The sequence below is a fragment of the Falco naumanni genome, chromosome 7 (assembly GCF_017639655.2).
Source record: "Falco naumanni isolate bFalNau1 chromosome 7, bFalNau1.pat, whole genome shotgun sequence".
Taxonomy (NCBI): domain Eukaryota; kingdom Metazoa; phylum Chordata; class Aves; order Falconiformes; family Falconidae; genus Falco; species Falco naumanni.
In genome coordinates this window covers 71,902,094-71,917,337 of record NC_054060.1, presented here as the reverse complement: position 1 = coordinate 71,917,337, position 15,244 = coordinate 71,902,094, and the positions used below count along the sequence as shown (strand labels likewise).

At 43.3% G+C, this 15,244-nt stretch overlaps 1 protein-coding gene across 1 annotated transcript in view; it reads left to right on the top strand.

Moving 5' to 3' along the window:
- Positions 1-13,923: 13,923 nt before the first annotated feature.
- Positions 13,924-15,244, top strand: part of LTK (leukocyte receptor tyrosine kinase) — a 105,259-nt gene continuing 103,938 nt past the window's right edge. The window contains exon 1 of the mRNA XM_040601501.1: positions 13,924-13,966. Within this exon, the coding sequence (XP_040457435.1) occupies positions 13,924-13,966 (43 nt within the window). The remainder of the gene's footprint in view (positions 13,967-15,244) is intronic.

Sequence of the window (15,244 nt, the reverse complement as noted above, 5' to 3'; positions counted from 1 at the left end):
AAAGTAAGGATTAACTGAGAAAAGATTTAAGCTTTCAGTCTTAACCAGAGTACCTTGCTCTTTCTTGACAGCATGTTTAGCATAAGTCATGTGATTCAGCCTATAGTTTACTAGCTATGTACATAGAGACTGTCTGCTGCTATAATGTTGTTCCTCACCGAAGGGAAAATGAGTGTCCTCAGTCACCATAAAACCAGCTATCATATGTCAGCCCGAAGTTCTGTGTTGTTCAGTTAGTGCCCGTGGAACACTGACGGCTCTGTGCCAACCAGCCACCGGCCTGGTGCGCTCGGTGTAGTGGAGGCACAAGTGACAAGCGGCACCACCTCTGAGCATCCACTGCTCCTGGCCTTCATTCACAGAGCCAGGGTTTCGCCCCTCCTTGACACAGCACAGCACTGCTCGGTGGCTGCCTTGCCACTTCTGCCTCTGTAAACCCAACTGTTCCAGCCTACCTGTGTACCGTGCAGAACACGGACAGACAGAATGGCAGCAGCTGTTACTGCTTTTGGCTGCCTGCCTTAGCTTGCATTTATCATGCTGCCCTGCATCATTTTATTCTGTGGAACGTTTCTTTAATCTGTTTCTCTATGTGCACTTTTATGCTGGTATAGCACAGAGTTCAAAAAATGTCTCTGTGCCATTTTTTTTCTGCAGGTCTTAAGTCTTCACAATTTTAATCCAAAATATTCCGTCTAGGTGGGTTTTTTTGAAGCCTAGTCAGAGTTGCAGGTGCCACCATATTGGTATGGGATCATCAAAGGCTTAGTGTAAATCGTTATGATGTTTGTTGGTGCAACCATGTCAGTTAGTACCAGCTAGAAGGCATTAGATATGTTCTCTGAAATGCTTTTTCCAGAGCGGGCTTTGCTTTGTGAAAAATAATGATCTGTGAAGAAGGAATGATGTCATGATGAAAATGCAGAACTGGGTCCCAAGCTGCCTCTAGCTAGAAATTAGGTGTCCTGCTAAACAAAGGCTGGTAAGAATCTTTTAGTGCCTAAATCCTTTTAGGCCAGTATGAAAACAGCAGGGGAGTTGCTTAAATTTCCTCCTATGGCAGGTGAGACTTGAGAAGATAAATGGACTCATGCTTGCCAGGTGTTTTGAATCTCCCTCAGTGGAAAGCACCAAACCAAAGAAAGAGGGTTACTTTGTAATAATATAAGAATTTGTTTAAAATATTTCAGAAGAAAAAGGAAAGAATGTGGAAGAGGTTAGGAAACATATCAGAGAGAACCAATGATAAAACCTTAAGAAAAGAACAAGGAGATATAAAGCTACACAAAAAATACCGAAATGCAAGAGATAGGAAAAGGCTTGCTGTACAGCAGGCAACACAGCAGAAGCCTAGGGCTCCTCAACACTGTGGCAGAAGAGGAAAAATTAGAGGGAGAGAAACTGCAGGTTAGAAGAAGCAAGGGAAGAGAACAGCAGACAAAAAATATGTAGGGAAATGAACCGAGCAGGTTATCTATTATTTGCAGTGCAAGCCAGCTTATAGCATAATTTTTGGGGGGCTGGTTAAGAGGAATTCAGAGTGCAGAAAACCTAGGGATTGTACACGTAGCCTGCAAGAAGGCCTTTGATTCAGTCTCTAATTCGAGGAGATAGAAAGCACTGAACATGTATTGAGTTGCAAACAGAGTCACTGTTTTTACAGCTTTAACAATGATCATGGGAAAGATGCATCTCACCATTCACCATCAGCTCAGTCACCTTTGTATCCAGCTGGGAGACAAGCTTATGTGTAGGTAGGCCTCCGTAGCACAACTTCTTTGTTGTTTGAGTCCTACCATCGTGCACTCTTGAAAATAAGTCAGTCCATGTAAGATATTATCAGCCACCTCTTCTACAGTTTTACGGTTTATTTTTTTTATTCCTTTGACCTGTCAGGCCATGAGGTGAAGCTAAGTAGACACCCTCTTAATTGTAACACTTCAAGAAGAAAGTCATAAGACATTGCTCTCTCTGGGCTACGAGCCTCTACCTCAAATAGAACAAAAGTACTCCAAGCATCAGTTCTTGGAATTAGAAGGAACATGGAAGGTAGTGCTGATTATCAAGGTGTCTTGGGGCTTGCCCAGGGCCATGAGAAGCTGAGTTAGTTCTACAATCAAGACTCTTGTTACTTCAAAGGTACTTAATGTGGCAACATTTTCAATGCTAAAAATTGGCATGTTCCAAAGTCAAAGGAAAAGACTGGCAACCTATACTCAGTGACACCAGATCATAAGATTGTGATAGGAATTAAATAATAAAATACAGTAAGAAGGGAAAAACAGTTGGGAGAGGCACTGTGAATAAAAATAAACAAGACACACCAGATGTTGCAGCAGCTACTTTCTGTGGTATTCCTTTTAATCATGATGTAGAACATTTCCAACTCATTTTATGCTGACCGGTTTGATAATTTCCATTAGGTCACAGACTTTCTGAGCTAATTAACTAAAAGCATGTTAAATGAAATAGGAAAGACTGGACAGATAAATCCTTAACAAACATCTCCCTCTTAGGATTGCATTATGTTTGGTTTTGTTGTTTGTTTGTGGTTTTTTTTTCAAAAATAGTATCAGGATTGCCTCTTTCCTCTGCCCACTATAAAAGTACTTTACATTCCAGATAAGATCAGTTTTGCTTGTATTCATGGTATTTGGGTTAATCTTCCCAGTAATATTTTGAGATTTAGTATTTCTATCAGTTAGAAATGGAAAGCCTTCTAATACTGCAAATACATTTTATTCATTGTTGCTTACCTGCTCACACAGCCTAAATACTTAGCTGAGCCCAAGGAGGTCTCATGAAGCCAAGACCACAGGCAACAAGATCCGAGACCATCTCTGCAAGGGATTAACTCTCAATGTAGATAAGAGCATTTTCACGACCATACCAAGCTGTGAAGGTCACCAGAAACCTCTACAGACCATCTAATGCCGCACATGGCTGTTGCAGTTAAAGCAGACAGTTTAGGAACCAAAAAGCAACTCTGTGCTACAAGAGGCACACGAAAGAGTACACTGATAAAAAATCAGTTGTTTTCAAGGTGACACCATGCCAGAATCAAACATCAAGCTGCACTCATAGACTGCAAAATAGCTCTGTGTCTGTCACAGCACTTTCCAAACTAGCCAGCTACAACAAGGTCTTTTACCATCTCATACCATCGTACTCTTCATGCCAGTCCCTCTACTGCCTTCTCATAGTCTCCTCATCCAGGGTGTGCTCTCTCTCTGCTTCTTTTTCCTCCTCTCTTCATTGGCTGCCCAACCTCTTAACAGAACCAGCCACAGCTGCACCTTATCTACATCGGCCACTCCGCCACCCCTGCAGCCAGCCAACAGCTGTGTGTTATCAATGTTAATTAACCCAGCTTCATTCCTCTACATGTGTCCAGTCTTACTTTATGGAAATTCTGTAAGAGATGAGATGTATTCTCTCTACTTGTGTCTGTATGCGTATACATACAAGGGAATGCAAACAGCTTAAAGGATTAGTATAGAAGATGGCTTTGAATTTACTTGAAGAGTGACTGAGATCTGTTGACATCTGATGTCTGCTCAGGGCAGATAGATGCATGTTTTTCCATCCTTTATCCTGTCCCAGGAGATGAACAGGAGACATCATGTAGTGGCATGGTTGGATAGGGGTTTATTCCCCACCCCTAAATGTGCATATTTCCCTGTATTTGATTTCAGGTTGCAGAGCTGTGCCTTGCATTAAGAATGGAAAATGTAAGCCATATCTATGACATTAAAAAATACAGTAACAGCCCAATGTTACAAAAGACTACAGATTTACAGAGCAGGCAGAGAGAGGGGCCAGCGGCTGAATGGACCTGAAGACTAACTCTGCCAGTCACTCTAACAGCGTGCCTTATTATCACAAGAGTAAACAAGTTGTAAGATGCTAGTGTTATCTGAGCATGTCTAGCAGGGTAAATCCTTTCCCAGTCACAGCATCTGTAGAGAGCTGCTCTGTCCCAGACTTTAATCTTCTGTTTAAGGTACTTGTCTAACAATTCATTATGTCCAATATTTTCATGTGTCCTGATGAAGTTTGTTGATGATACCAAACTGAGTGGGGAAGTGGATATTTCAGAAGGGAGAGCCAGCCTGCAGGAAGACCTGGATAGGCTGGAAGAGTGGGCTAGCAAGAACCTTATGAAATTCAACCAAGACAAATGTAAGGTCTTGCACCTGGGAAAACATAATTCAGGAGTGCAGGACAGGCAGGGATCTACCTGGCTGGGGAGAAGATCCATGGAAAGGGACCTAGGGGTCCTGGTGGACAGCAAGTTCAATAGGAGTAAACAGTGTGCTGCTGTGGAAAAGAAGTCAACAGGATGCTGGGTTGCATCAACAAGCGTGTCACCAGCAGGGATAAAGAAGTCATTATCCTACTCTACTCAGCGCTTGTCAGGCCACACTTGGAATGCTGTGTTCACTTGTGGTCCCTGCTATACAACAAACAACGTGGACAGGCTGGAGAGGGTCCAGAGAGGGGCCACAAAGATGATCAGCGTACCTGGAAGCCTGCTGTGTGAGGGAAGCTGTGGGAACTGCGTTTGTTCAGCCTTGGGAAAAGAAGGCTCAGGGGAGACCTTGTCACCGTGTGCCGGTAACTTTGTAACCAAGGGCAGTTACAAAGAAGACTGAGACTCCCTTTTTACAAGGAGTCACATGGAAAAGATCAGGGGTAAGGAGTATAAGTTATTTCTGGGGAGATTCCCATGGACAGAAGAGGAAAATTTTTCACGACAACAAGCAGGTTCCTCGACATTGGACAGTTTTAAGATTCGGCTGGAGAGGCTGCTGGGCCATCTTGTCGAGACCATGCTTTTGTCAGGAAAGGTTGGTCCCTTCCAACCTGGTATTGTATGATTCTATGATCCACTTACCTGCTTAAGTAGTAACATACGGAATCAATTCAAGAACACCCAAAGCTGGAACAAGAGGTAAGATAAGCATGCTGGAATATTGGAAATATTCATAAAACCCCAAAGAATCTTAACATAGGAGGATGGTGGCACCACGTAATCTGAAACTCTCAGATACCTGTGAAATACTTAAACAGTAATGTGGCTGGTTATATGTATGAATGAAATTTTGTGATCATGTCATAGAGAAAAAAGATATGATATGAATTCTCTTTGAACTCATTTAACCTGTCTAATCCACACCATCAGTCAACAGGGCCACTTGGCTAATGTTGCTAATGAAATGACAGTTTTGTTTACAGTCACTGTCTTTGTATTTAAATGGTTTTACAGCAGGACTTGACAGTTGCTTAAAAAAAAAAAAAAGTAAGCACTAGCAGTTAGTATTCTTCAGTGGAAAAGTCTCCCCACTCTTATCTTCTTTGTTCTTAAAGAATTTAAGGGTTTCAACTAAGCCATGTTCACCTCACATGAAGAGAATTCATCCTAATTGCGAGAAGTATTTCAGTATCTTTTAAATTGCAGGGTATAAAGGTTACCATCTTCAGGGACGTACCTCAAGGTCTTCATGTACATAAGACTGACAGATTGAAATCTCCTCTGTCACTTTTTTTGTAAATGAGGAATATGACATAGTGTCTTAGCTTCAAGAAAAAATGATGGCTTACCTGTTGCTTGCTTTGCATGTATGTCCTAGACAGTAAGCTGAAAGTAATTATTCATTCTCATTTTCCATTAATTTGTAGATGGTGTTGGATATTCCACAAATAGAATTAATACTTGTCAGTATAAGCACTAATTCATTGACAATATTAATATGATTCTATTTTACCATATTCTTTACATTTTCATATGTTCTTAATGCAGTTCTATTGCTGTCTTGAGAACACTCAAGGAGATAACAGATTATTCTATTTCAGCTATGTTCTGACAAAACAATTAGCATAAATATTGTGATACTGTCCTTTGAGAGATCAGAGGCTAAAGAGAAAAGTACTTATTTTATGCAATTTTTTCATTGTTTAATTAACAACAGAAAGAGGAGTCAATCTACTGTCTCTAATATATGAAAGTTTTGATCTATTAGGTATATAATTTTTACTATTGACGAATCTCAGGGGAAAACACATATAATTTCCTGCTACTGTATGAATAATTATAGATGATTTTATGGTAAACTTCCTTTACTTTGAAGTAGCTACCAAAAAAACCTTCAGGAAATCTGTGCTTTGCAGCTGTGCAGGAGTTACTGGCATGACCCACTTTGTATCCTGTCTTTCATCTGACAGCCCACAAGGAGCAACTAAAAAGTTGTTTTCATGTGGACTATGGTAGGACTTATGATATTTGTTGCTGACTTAACGACTCCTTGAAAAATCATTTCATCACTCCTGTCAGAAAATGTCAAAACCTATCCTCTTTTTTTGCTCACTATAACTGAATGGTGCACTGAGACGCTGTCACAGTAAGCACAAGTTGGCTAAGATTGTAAATATAATACTTAGACTCAACCTTAAGTCACAGTTCTGTCTTATCTGTACTTCATATGTGTTGGGCCAAGAGACCCCACAAACTGTGCTGTTCACAGCTAGTGGTCATGCCATAGTAAATATGCACTAAGAAGGTGGGGTGTATAAGGTACTTTCAATAATCTATAGGTGTTCTAGAACTTTGACTGATACATTGCACTGAAGACTAACATCAACTATATGTAAAATTTGTAGAGAAAGTTAGGATCCTTTTTTTTAAAGACACAGCTGAAATATATACTATTTTTGTTTGGAAGGTGCCACTTGAGGTGGTTTAGAGAAATTGAATAGCAGATGCCTGAAAACCAGTTGTTCAGAATCCTACCAGGGAAGTCCATACTCGCAGCACATGCCAAAGATAACGTTTGAACAGGCAGAGTCTCAAAAGTAAGGATCACAGTCATGACTTCTACTTTACTTGGGTGTGCAATTCAGCCTCAGAGCATCAGAAAGGAACCACTTTTTGAGATTTCTGCTTCATCTTTCCTAAATGGCTAGAGTTCCTCAGGCTGAGCCCTATTGTAAAAATACTGAATGAGCACTCTACCAGTACCTAGGGTTGTTCCACAAAGGTTTGTTTACTTGATTTAACTTCTCTCTCATTTACACTATTTTTAAAACATGAGGTGAGTGAACAATTAGTGCAGAATTCTGCTTCTTCCTTTATCCTGCTTGTGAGACAGTGACGGAGATACTTGCAATGAAATTGCAGACTTAGTTATTTTAGTTACATAATAAGTACATTCCTCTGTAACAGGACTTTGAGGTGGAACTTTTTTTGAGATAGATCCTCCTGTCTGTTTTCATTACCACATGGTAAACATGAGAAGGGCTTTCACAGTGTAAGGTTATATTAGAATTTGAACTAGAAAAAGATGGTTTTGAGACAGAGAAAACTCAGATGTAGACGATCAAATAGATAAAAATTAAAAGAATTCTAAACAAATTTCTTCTCATCCCGCCACAGCCTTGCAGTGCCTTTTCTTCAGGCTTTCTTTTAATTTGGCTCTTTTTAGTCACTTTCTGAATTACAACAAAGTCCTCAGAGTTCCCCCGGCTTCTTAGTACCTACCATTTTGCAGCCATCACTTCTGAGGCTTGCTTGCACACTTTTGTCAAACTGAGCTTCTTAAGGATCATCCAGCCTCTCCCTATATCAGGGGCTCCCAATCTGGGTGCCTGTTTCTTTCTTCCTGGCCTGGAATCTAGAAGGCTGCTCAGCTCCTCTGTGTGTGCATTTTGAATTTATTTCCCCCTTAAGACAGGGCACTAACAGATTGGGTTTGGTCCTGCAGGCTTGTCTAGGTGGCATAAATAAGCAATCAAAGTTTACTGATTTACAGTTGGAGTTACCTTGTGGACTGGATGTCCTCATATGCCAACTGGTAGCTGTGTGAGAGAGCACCCTGTGAAAAGCAATGTAAATTTGAAAGAAAGAAGTGCGGCATCTAGGCACTGGATGAGAACTCTGCTTCCCTGTGCAGGGAAGAAGAAGGATGTTCAGCAACCAGAAGGCAGTTTATGTTGCATCATGACTACAGGTGAAGTTTGTATGGGTATAAGGACCTTTAATTTGTTTAACTCCAACTTGTTTGGAAGAGACTTGTATAAACAGCATATATTATAAGGTTATATAACTCCTAAAAGACTGAAGTCTCTAGGAGAAGTTCAATATTTTGGACTTCTGTTTTGTTTTGTTAAATCACACCGAGCAATGAAGCTATTTAAAGCATCAGAGCAGTGGCACTATAATTTCCTGTTGCTTCCAAAGGAGCACTAAACGGCAGAAAGCTCTGTGTAGACACGGCAGGAGAGTTTCCCATCTTATAAAGCAATGCTTCCAAAATGTGCAGGAAAAATAAGCAGGGTGAAAGACAGTGATTAGCGGAACATAGAAATGTTTTCTGTAGTGGTATTACAGGAAGGACAAATAAGAAATCGAGCATAAATCAGGCCTGGTTTTGGCTGTTGGATCATTGAAAGGAACCAGTTTGTCAGCCTTAAGCTGGAGGGTCAGAAACAGCAGCTGGAAGCAAAGACTTAGCAGGATGGAAGCAGCAACAGAGCACCTGAATTAGATCACAGAGAAGGGAAAAAGAGGCAGGCAGTGAAAACACCAGGTGGAAGGGGTGTCCTGGTTTAGAAAGGTAAATACTGATTCTCATGCCACTCTCTCAGCCCCCTTACAGCTTGATGAAAAGCTGTTCTGTGGGCAGGCTGCGGTACCTCACTGCACTCGGGCTACCCCTCGTGCCTGGTTCCTGTACCGGGGACACTGGCCCTTACTGGAAACACCACGCGCCAGCTCATGGTGTTGCTGCAAGAGCAGATGGCCCAGCCACTGCTGTGGGTGATGGCTTGTGGTTTAAACCCAGGAGCTCAGCAAAAAAACCGTGAGTTGTTCAGGTGGTCTGTGAGCTTAAGAGGGTGCTGTTGAAAGAAGAGGGCGTTTGCATCCACGGGGTTTTAGTAAATGGCAGCCATACATGTCAGATGGGCTCATTAATTCTAATTGTACCCAGCAGACACTTCAGAAAGCACAGTTGCCTGGGCCTGTTACACAGCAACTGACTCACAGGGTGGCCTTTTTCTTCATTACTTGTCTTGTGTGACACATTCCTGTGACTTGTGAACTGTCTTGGCTGCTGTTCTGCTCTTTTGCCTTCACAGTTATGAGCTTTCTGTCTTGGGCAAATGGCAGGAGCTCCAGGTACTCCAAGTAATTTTTGGATTTCTGTTTTTCCTCATCTGTCTCCTTAGATAACTACAAGTCTCCAAGGGCTCTTGACATCCATTCCCAGTAGAACAGACGCTTTTGTTTTCAATTTTCCATTGAATGAAATGTCAGCACATGACAAGCGATGCTTTGCTGGTGCCATACTCTGATTTAACAGTGCTGAATATGGCCTCTATCATTTTTCATTAGTACGTGCTTTATTGTTTTGACACTGCTTTCTACTGACCTGTTGGTACTGGAAATAATGGGGACTTGTGGTGACATGCCTCGAAAGTGCTTCGCTGCAAACTGCTAAAACTCAAGTTCATTGAAGGTGTCCTGTTGTCAGACACTACTAGCACAGGTACCCTGAAATGCAGCAAGGGTAGACTCCTCAGAAATACCTTCTTCTACGTGGGAATGACTTTGGTAGTCTGGGACAGAAATAAGTGGGTTTGCTCCCAGCCAGCAGTGACAAATCTGTGCTACTCTGCTCTGGGGAACCCCCCCCTTACACCATCTATGTCTTTACTCCTCCTTCTGGCCTATGCCACAAGCATAACAACAATTTCCCAAACCCGCTGCTTATCTGAGGCTGGTATGAAGTATCATTGGTCCTAATTTCAGATTTTAAATCCCTAAATGATTCTCTGTGTGTCCTTAACACCTCTCTGATGTCTGAGGATTTCATACACATTGAAACAGAGTCACATTTAACAACTAAATTTAACTCTTTATTACCTATTATAATTTTAAGGGGTAAAGCCACTCTATTAGCTATTATGCACCATTTGGAGCAACTAGTATTATCTGGAGCACTGGCCACAACTACATTCTGTGAAAGTTTGCCCACAGCAATGTCTGCAGCCATCAAAGCTCATATTTTGTCTGAAACCAGACAGATACTTTTTTTAAAGTGCTTGTGTGTATAACAGATATAAAATCGAGTTTTGGATATTTTTGCTTTGTAGTTCTTCTGTCAAGTACTCCAGAGACCACGTGTCTAACCATCACCAGGTCTTGATTAGTTTTTATGCAACACTGGAATCATGTATTTGAAACCAAAATACTTCTGTAGCCTTCTTGCTTGTGAGAAAGGTTAGGCTGAGAATTGCCAGGTCCCTTAGGCTGTTAAAGAGTTTTATGATCAGTTTTTAGCTCACACAGTTCTTCCATGCATGAAGACGTGATGCTTTAATGGCTATGGAGTAAAGCCAAAGCTTCTTTCTTTATTTATGTACGCTAACACCCAATTTCTTTTATGGATAAGTGACTGCTCTCCAAGTCTGACTAGAACTTTGAAAAAGTTATCAATATTCTCAGTACAAAAATACGAGGACATGCTTATGTTGTGCTTAGATAGGATATCTCTGACTAGGCCATCTTTGGTGAATGTGTTCAGATTTCCAGATGTTTTTGTAGCAGTTAAAGCCTATGCCTGTCAGACGGCTTTGTAAAGCAGCGTTCAGGATGCTGAGGCAGGTTGATTGAGGGCACATTTCTTTACATACTTTGTGTTTCAAATGAGTCTGCACTCCTTGGTCTTAGTGTTGCCAGTCTGCATCATCTTGTCACATTCACCTTGCTCTGCTGGATATTATTTCCATCATAAGGAATTTTCATGGTATTTGTTTAACTTTTGCCTTACAGCCCATTTTCTGTGCAAGGTTTATGAAGTCTCTGACTGCATTTTTCTCATGTTTTTCTTAGATCAAAATGTCATGATACAGACTTTTGTGCTGTACATGCTAGCAGAACATGCTCTTTCTATGCAGTGCAGAGCCCGAAAGGGAACAGCATCTCCCAAAGAAGGTGCTGAAGCTAGGTGGGCATGTGCTCTGTTTTGTGTGCCATGCAGAAATGCATTCGGTGTCAGTCATCACTCCAGTGCTTTTTCTTGTATATGGGGAATATTTTCCACTGTTTAAAATTGTTGTCTCCTGAGTGCACACAATAAGTGAAAACTTCATCTTTTTTTTTTTTTCCTGGAAGTGACTAGACCCCCATTGCTGGAGTTCTGCTTGCTTCGGGGGTAAATGCTTCTACCCCTTTTCCCTTCAGTTCTGAGGAATTTTCTTGGTAGTGTGGTGGGAACTTGTCTTGCAACCCTGTTCTGAATGTTTTTGAGGTGTTACAGGGTTAGCAAAGTTCTGTGCTGCCCTCTATGTTGTGTTTGCAACAGTGGACAGCAATGGATGTCCTCAGAATGTAGGAACAAGATAAGTATATCTACTTCCCTCTCCTGGGCTCCAGTAGGTTGTTCCGGAGTTGCTGGGCCAGAGGAAGTATAATTATTTAAGACCAGTGGGTTTTTTCAATTTTTTCAATTGCTGGTATCTGGATTCTGGCAGTGCTTTAGCTTGTGCATCAGTGCCCAACTTAAAAGCATATAATTATCACAGTTGCTTCCGGACTGACAGTTCAGTTCTCTGCTGATTCAGCATTGTCCATTGCTCCTAATTAACCATAGAATCATTTAGGTTGGAAAAGACCTTTAAGATCATCCAGTCCAACTGTTAACCCAGGACTGTCAAGTCTAAATTACTTCTATGGAGATTTCCTCTAAATTAGTGGTGTTGGTGTCATTCCCTTGTTGTTGTTGGGTTTTGGCTCTTGCTGTGAATGCTCTGCAAACTGTTGGTGAGTGGCATTTGCTTGTAGTTCACACACCTATTGCCCAATGCTGGGCATTGGTCTGACTTCCATTGTTGTCACACTGTGTATCTTCTTGCGTTTCTCATCGTGAAACGTTTGGGTTTCCACATCCTGTCCCTCTATCTTTAAAATTTTTGATTCCCTAAAATAACAGTCTTTTGTCTAGATTGGGCGACTTCCTTTGCTTGACAGATACGGATTACCTTGCTGAGGATTAGCTGTGGACCTTCCAATAGACCAAGGTTTACTTTTCTGAGCCAGAACTCAAACCCTCAAATCTGGCTAATGAGCCAGTTGGTCAGAGATTAGTCACCTTCTCTGCTTTTACTCTGCTTAAAAGCATCACATGCATCTATTTCATTTTTATAGAATACCTCACATTTCTGTAACAAGCCTCAGAACTCATCTGTCTTGGCCACACTAACTGGAAAACATCTTTAAAACTTAGTATTGTCAGAAACTGTTATTACGTCTGTCTGCTGCTGCTACCAGTTCCTTGCAGATACAGACTTTTTAGGTTGCTGTTCATAGGAGGGTTTAGGCAAATACAGAAATTCCTGAGGTGCCTCTACTTTTTTACCAATTGGACTAAAAAATTACCTGCTTTGCAGTCCCAGAGCCTCAGCCAAGAAAGTTATTTATGAAGAGATGGAAAGCTGGCAGCCTTCTTATATTTTTTTTTTTCTTGGGTAGGAACACTCACTATTCTTGGTCTATTACTTTGCTTGAGGGATGGTTTATATAAACTTAGTTGATAAGCAACCAACAACATCTGTCTTTCTTGCTACCATACTTTTGTAATTGATGTGGCCATAGAGGAAAGCCTCAAAAATGATGTTTTCTTCCAAATCATCCAGGTTATGCTCAGAAACATGCCTCTGTAAATCTGTTGAACGTAGCAATGTGCTGCTGAACAATGAGCAGATTTGGAGAGTTAAATATATGGTTATGGTACAAAAGCAAATTCTACCCTTGAGCAGTGCACACTTTTCATAGACATCAGTGGAAGATTCACATAAGGTTAAGTAAATTCACCAAAGTTTTAGTCTAATCTATGAACTACAATTAAATATGCAATGCAGGCCTCTGCCTTGAAAGCGCCAGACCTAGCAGGGCTTTAATTCCTGGCAGCTCCAAATTTCTGCCGTGCCTACAACATGAGTGGTATTTTACTTAACACTCAGGTACTACCTGTTAAATTCACAGCAGTTTCCAAGCTGAATCATTGTAGCCCACAGCTACAATAGATTATGCTAATTTGGACTAAAGCACTCCTAATCCAGAGTAAGGGTATCCACCTGGAGAATGAATCAGAAAGGCGATATTTTGATTGTAGAAAGAACTGCTGTTTTAAACTAAACTCCTGCGACAGAAAAACCCACATGCAAACAAATTGAAGGCAGAGTGAACTAACGTAATTGAGATGGTGATGGACCAGAAGGAAAAGGGGTTTCACAAGGCAAGTGGTTAAAGAGCAAACGCAGGAGCTTGCAGGCCGAGTACTCATGCCGTACTGTGCCACAGTCCTGTCCAATGTCCCTGTCATGTGTCCCGCCAGCTGAGGCTTTTGCTGGGGACTGGGGCTGTTGCAGAGCAGTGAAGGAGGGCAAGGCTGGTCGGGTCGCTGTGCTGTGCCAGCAGCTCTGCCCTCTCCGGCAGGGCAGGCAGCGGGGGCTCCCAGGCCAAGGGGATCTCCTCTGCCATCTTAAGTAGGAGCTGAGTTTGGTCCATGCAGCACGTGTGTGTCATTGAGGCAACTGCGAGGGAAGACTGAGAAGGGGGAACAACTCAGTAAGATGCTGATTTCAGCCTTTCCCGGTGAATACTAATGCCCCCAAAATTACGGATGGGTGCGTGCCTGTCTGAAGCAACCGCCGTATGCATTTGCTGATCGTGCAGGAGCGGTACGCAGGAAGGGGGGAGGAGGAGGAGGAAGGGAGGGGAGGGGAGGGTGGCTCTAGGACCCATGCGACCCCGCCCGAGCAGGAGGTGGGAATTGTGCTCGGAGCAGCAGGAGCTGAGCCCGGGCTCAGAGCTCCGCGGAGCCGCCGGCGGAGCGCACCCGCCCGGGGCCGCCCCGCCGCGCCATGGGCCGCCTGCCGCCGCTGCTGCTGCGGGTCACCGCGCTCGGTAAGTGGCTGGGCTGGCTTCCCCCGGTCCCGAGGGGCCAGCTGCCCGTGCCGGGGCTCGGCTCGCTTTCTCGTCCCTTCCCTTCAACCTTTAAAAGCAGGAAAGCGCCGTTTGGAAGCAGCGGGGGAAGGCGGAGAAAGTACTGGCGTGAACCTGTAAGGCGGGTGGGATAAGTCTTGACGGTTGTGGATCCCGAATACATCCCGCTGGCCGAGGCGAGCAGCGGAGCCGGGGCTGCGGCTGGCGGCCGGCGCTGCCACCGTGCGGGGCTCCGCAGGGCAGGAGCGGCTGCGCCCCGGCCGCGCTGCGGGCTGCTGGGGGAGGCGCCGGAGGGCAGCGCCCCGGGGCCGGGAACCTGCTCTCGGGGAAGGGTATTCCGGGGAGGGTGCTTGTCTGAGGAGGGAGGTGAGGGAGACACATAAAGGGAGAAGGAGGTATGGGGACTATGAAAGGTGGAGTTGCAAGCTCCCACCTAGAGGGGGGTGCTCAGGGTGAGTTTTGAGAGGAATCTTTGTGCCGCGCTGTCACTGCCACTTTTGGTCCTGAAATGCAGCAAGAGGAAGGAAATAACAGTAGGAGAGGAGGGAAGCTGCAGGAATAGGAAAGAAATTGGGAAGCAGCAGCACGCACCCAAGCAGAGACAGGAGAAGAAAGTAGGAGTAGGACACGTTCACTGAGTAGGCACAATCACAAGCAAACTTGCTATGAAAAACCTGTATCGGACATGCTGAACTTCTCGGAGAGCTGCAGTTGCAATAGTACCCCCAGCTCAGAGACAGGGACGTCAGCTTGACCCTTCGACAAGGATCAGGAGATGCTTCTGTATTTCTCAGTGTAACAAACAGGATTACTTCCAGGCAGGGAAGGAGATAAGGTGGACGGGTTCTTGGGCGCTCCAGTTAGTGCTTGCTAGTGCAGTGAACATTCTCTGGCTGAATGCTGAGCCTTCGCTCACAAGAAGGCATGCTGGGACATCAGTTTTTAAGCAGGTTTCATCATTTAGTTTTGTTTATAATTGAATGCCAAGGCATAGTGCAGAGGTTTTGATCTCAGGCTTTTTCTGGTCAGGAAGAGATTGCTTTACTGCCAAAGGGTCCCAGGGCAAGTGCCCCTCATGCAAGCAGAACTGTGTCCCCACAGCCTCAGTTCTCATGGCATGTGCTCTCATCAAGAGCTGCTAAATATCATCGCAGTGTTTTTGGTGGGGTGACTCTCAACATGCAAGTAAGGTTAGTTTAAGGAACAATCCTTATACTTGCTGTATCTTCAGGTCTGTGA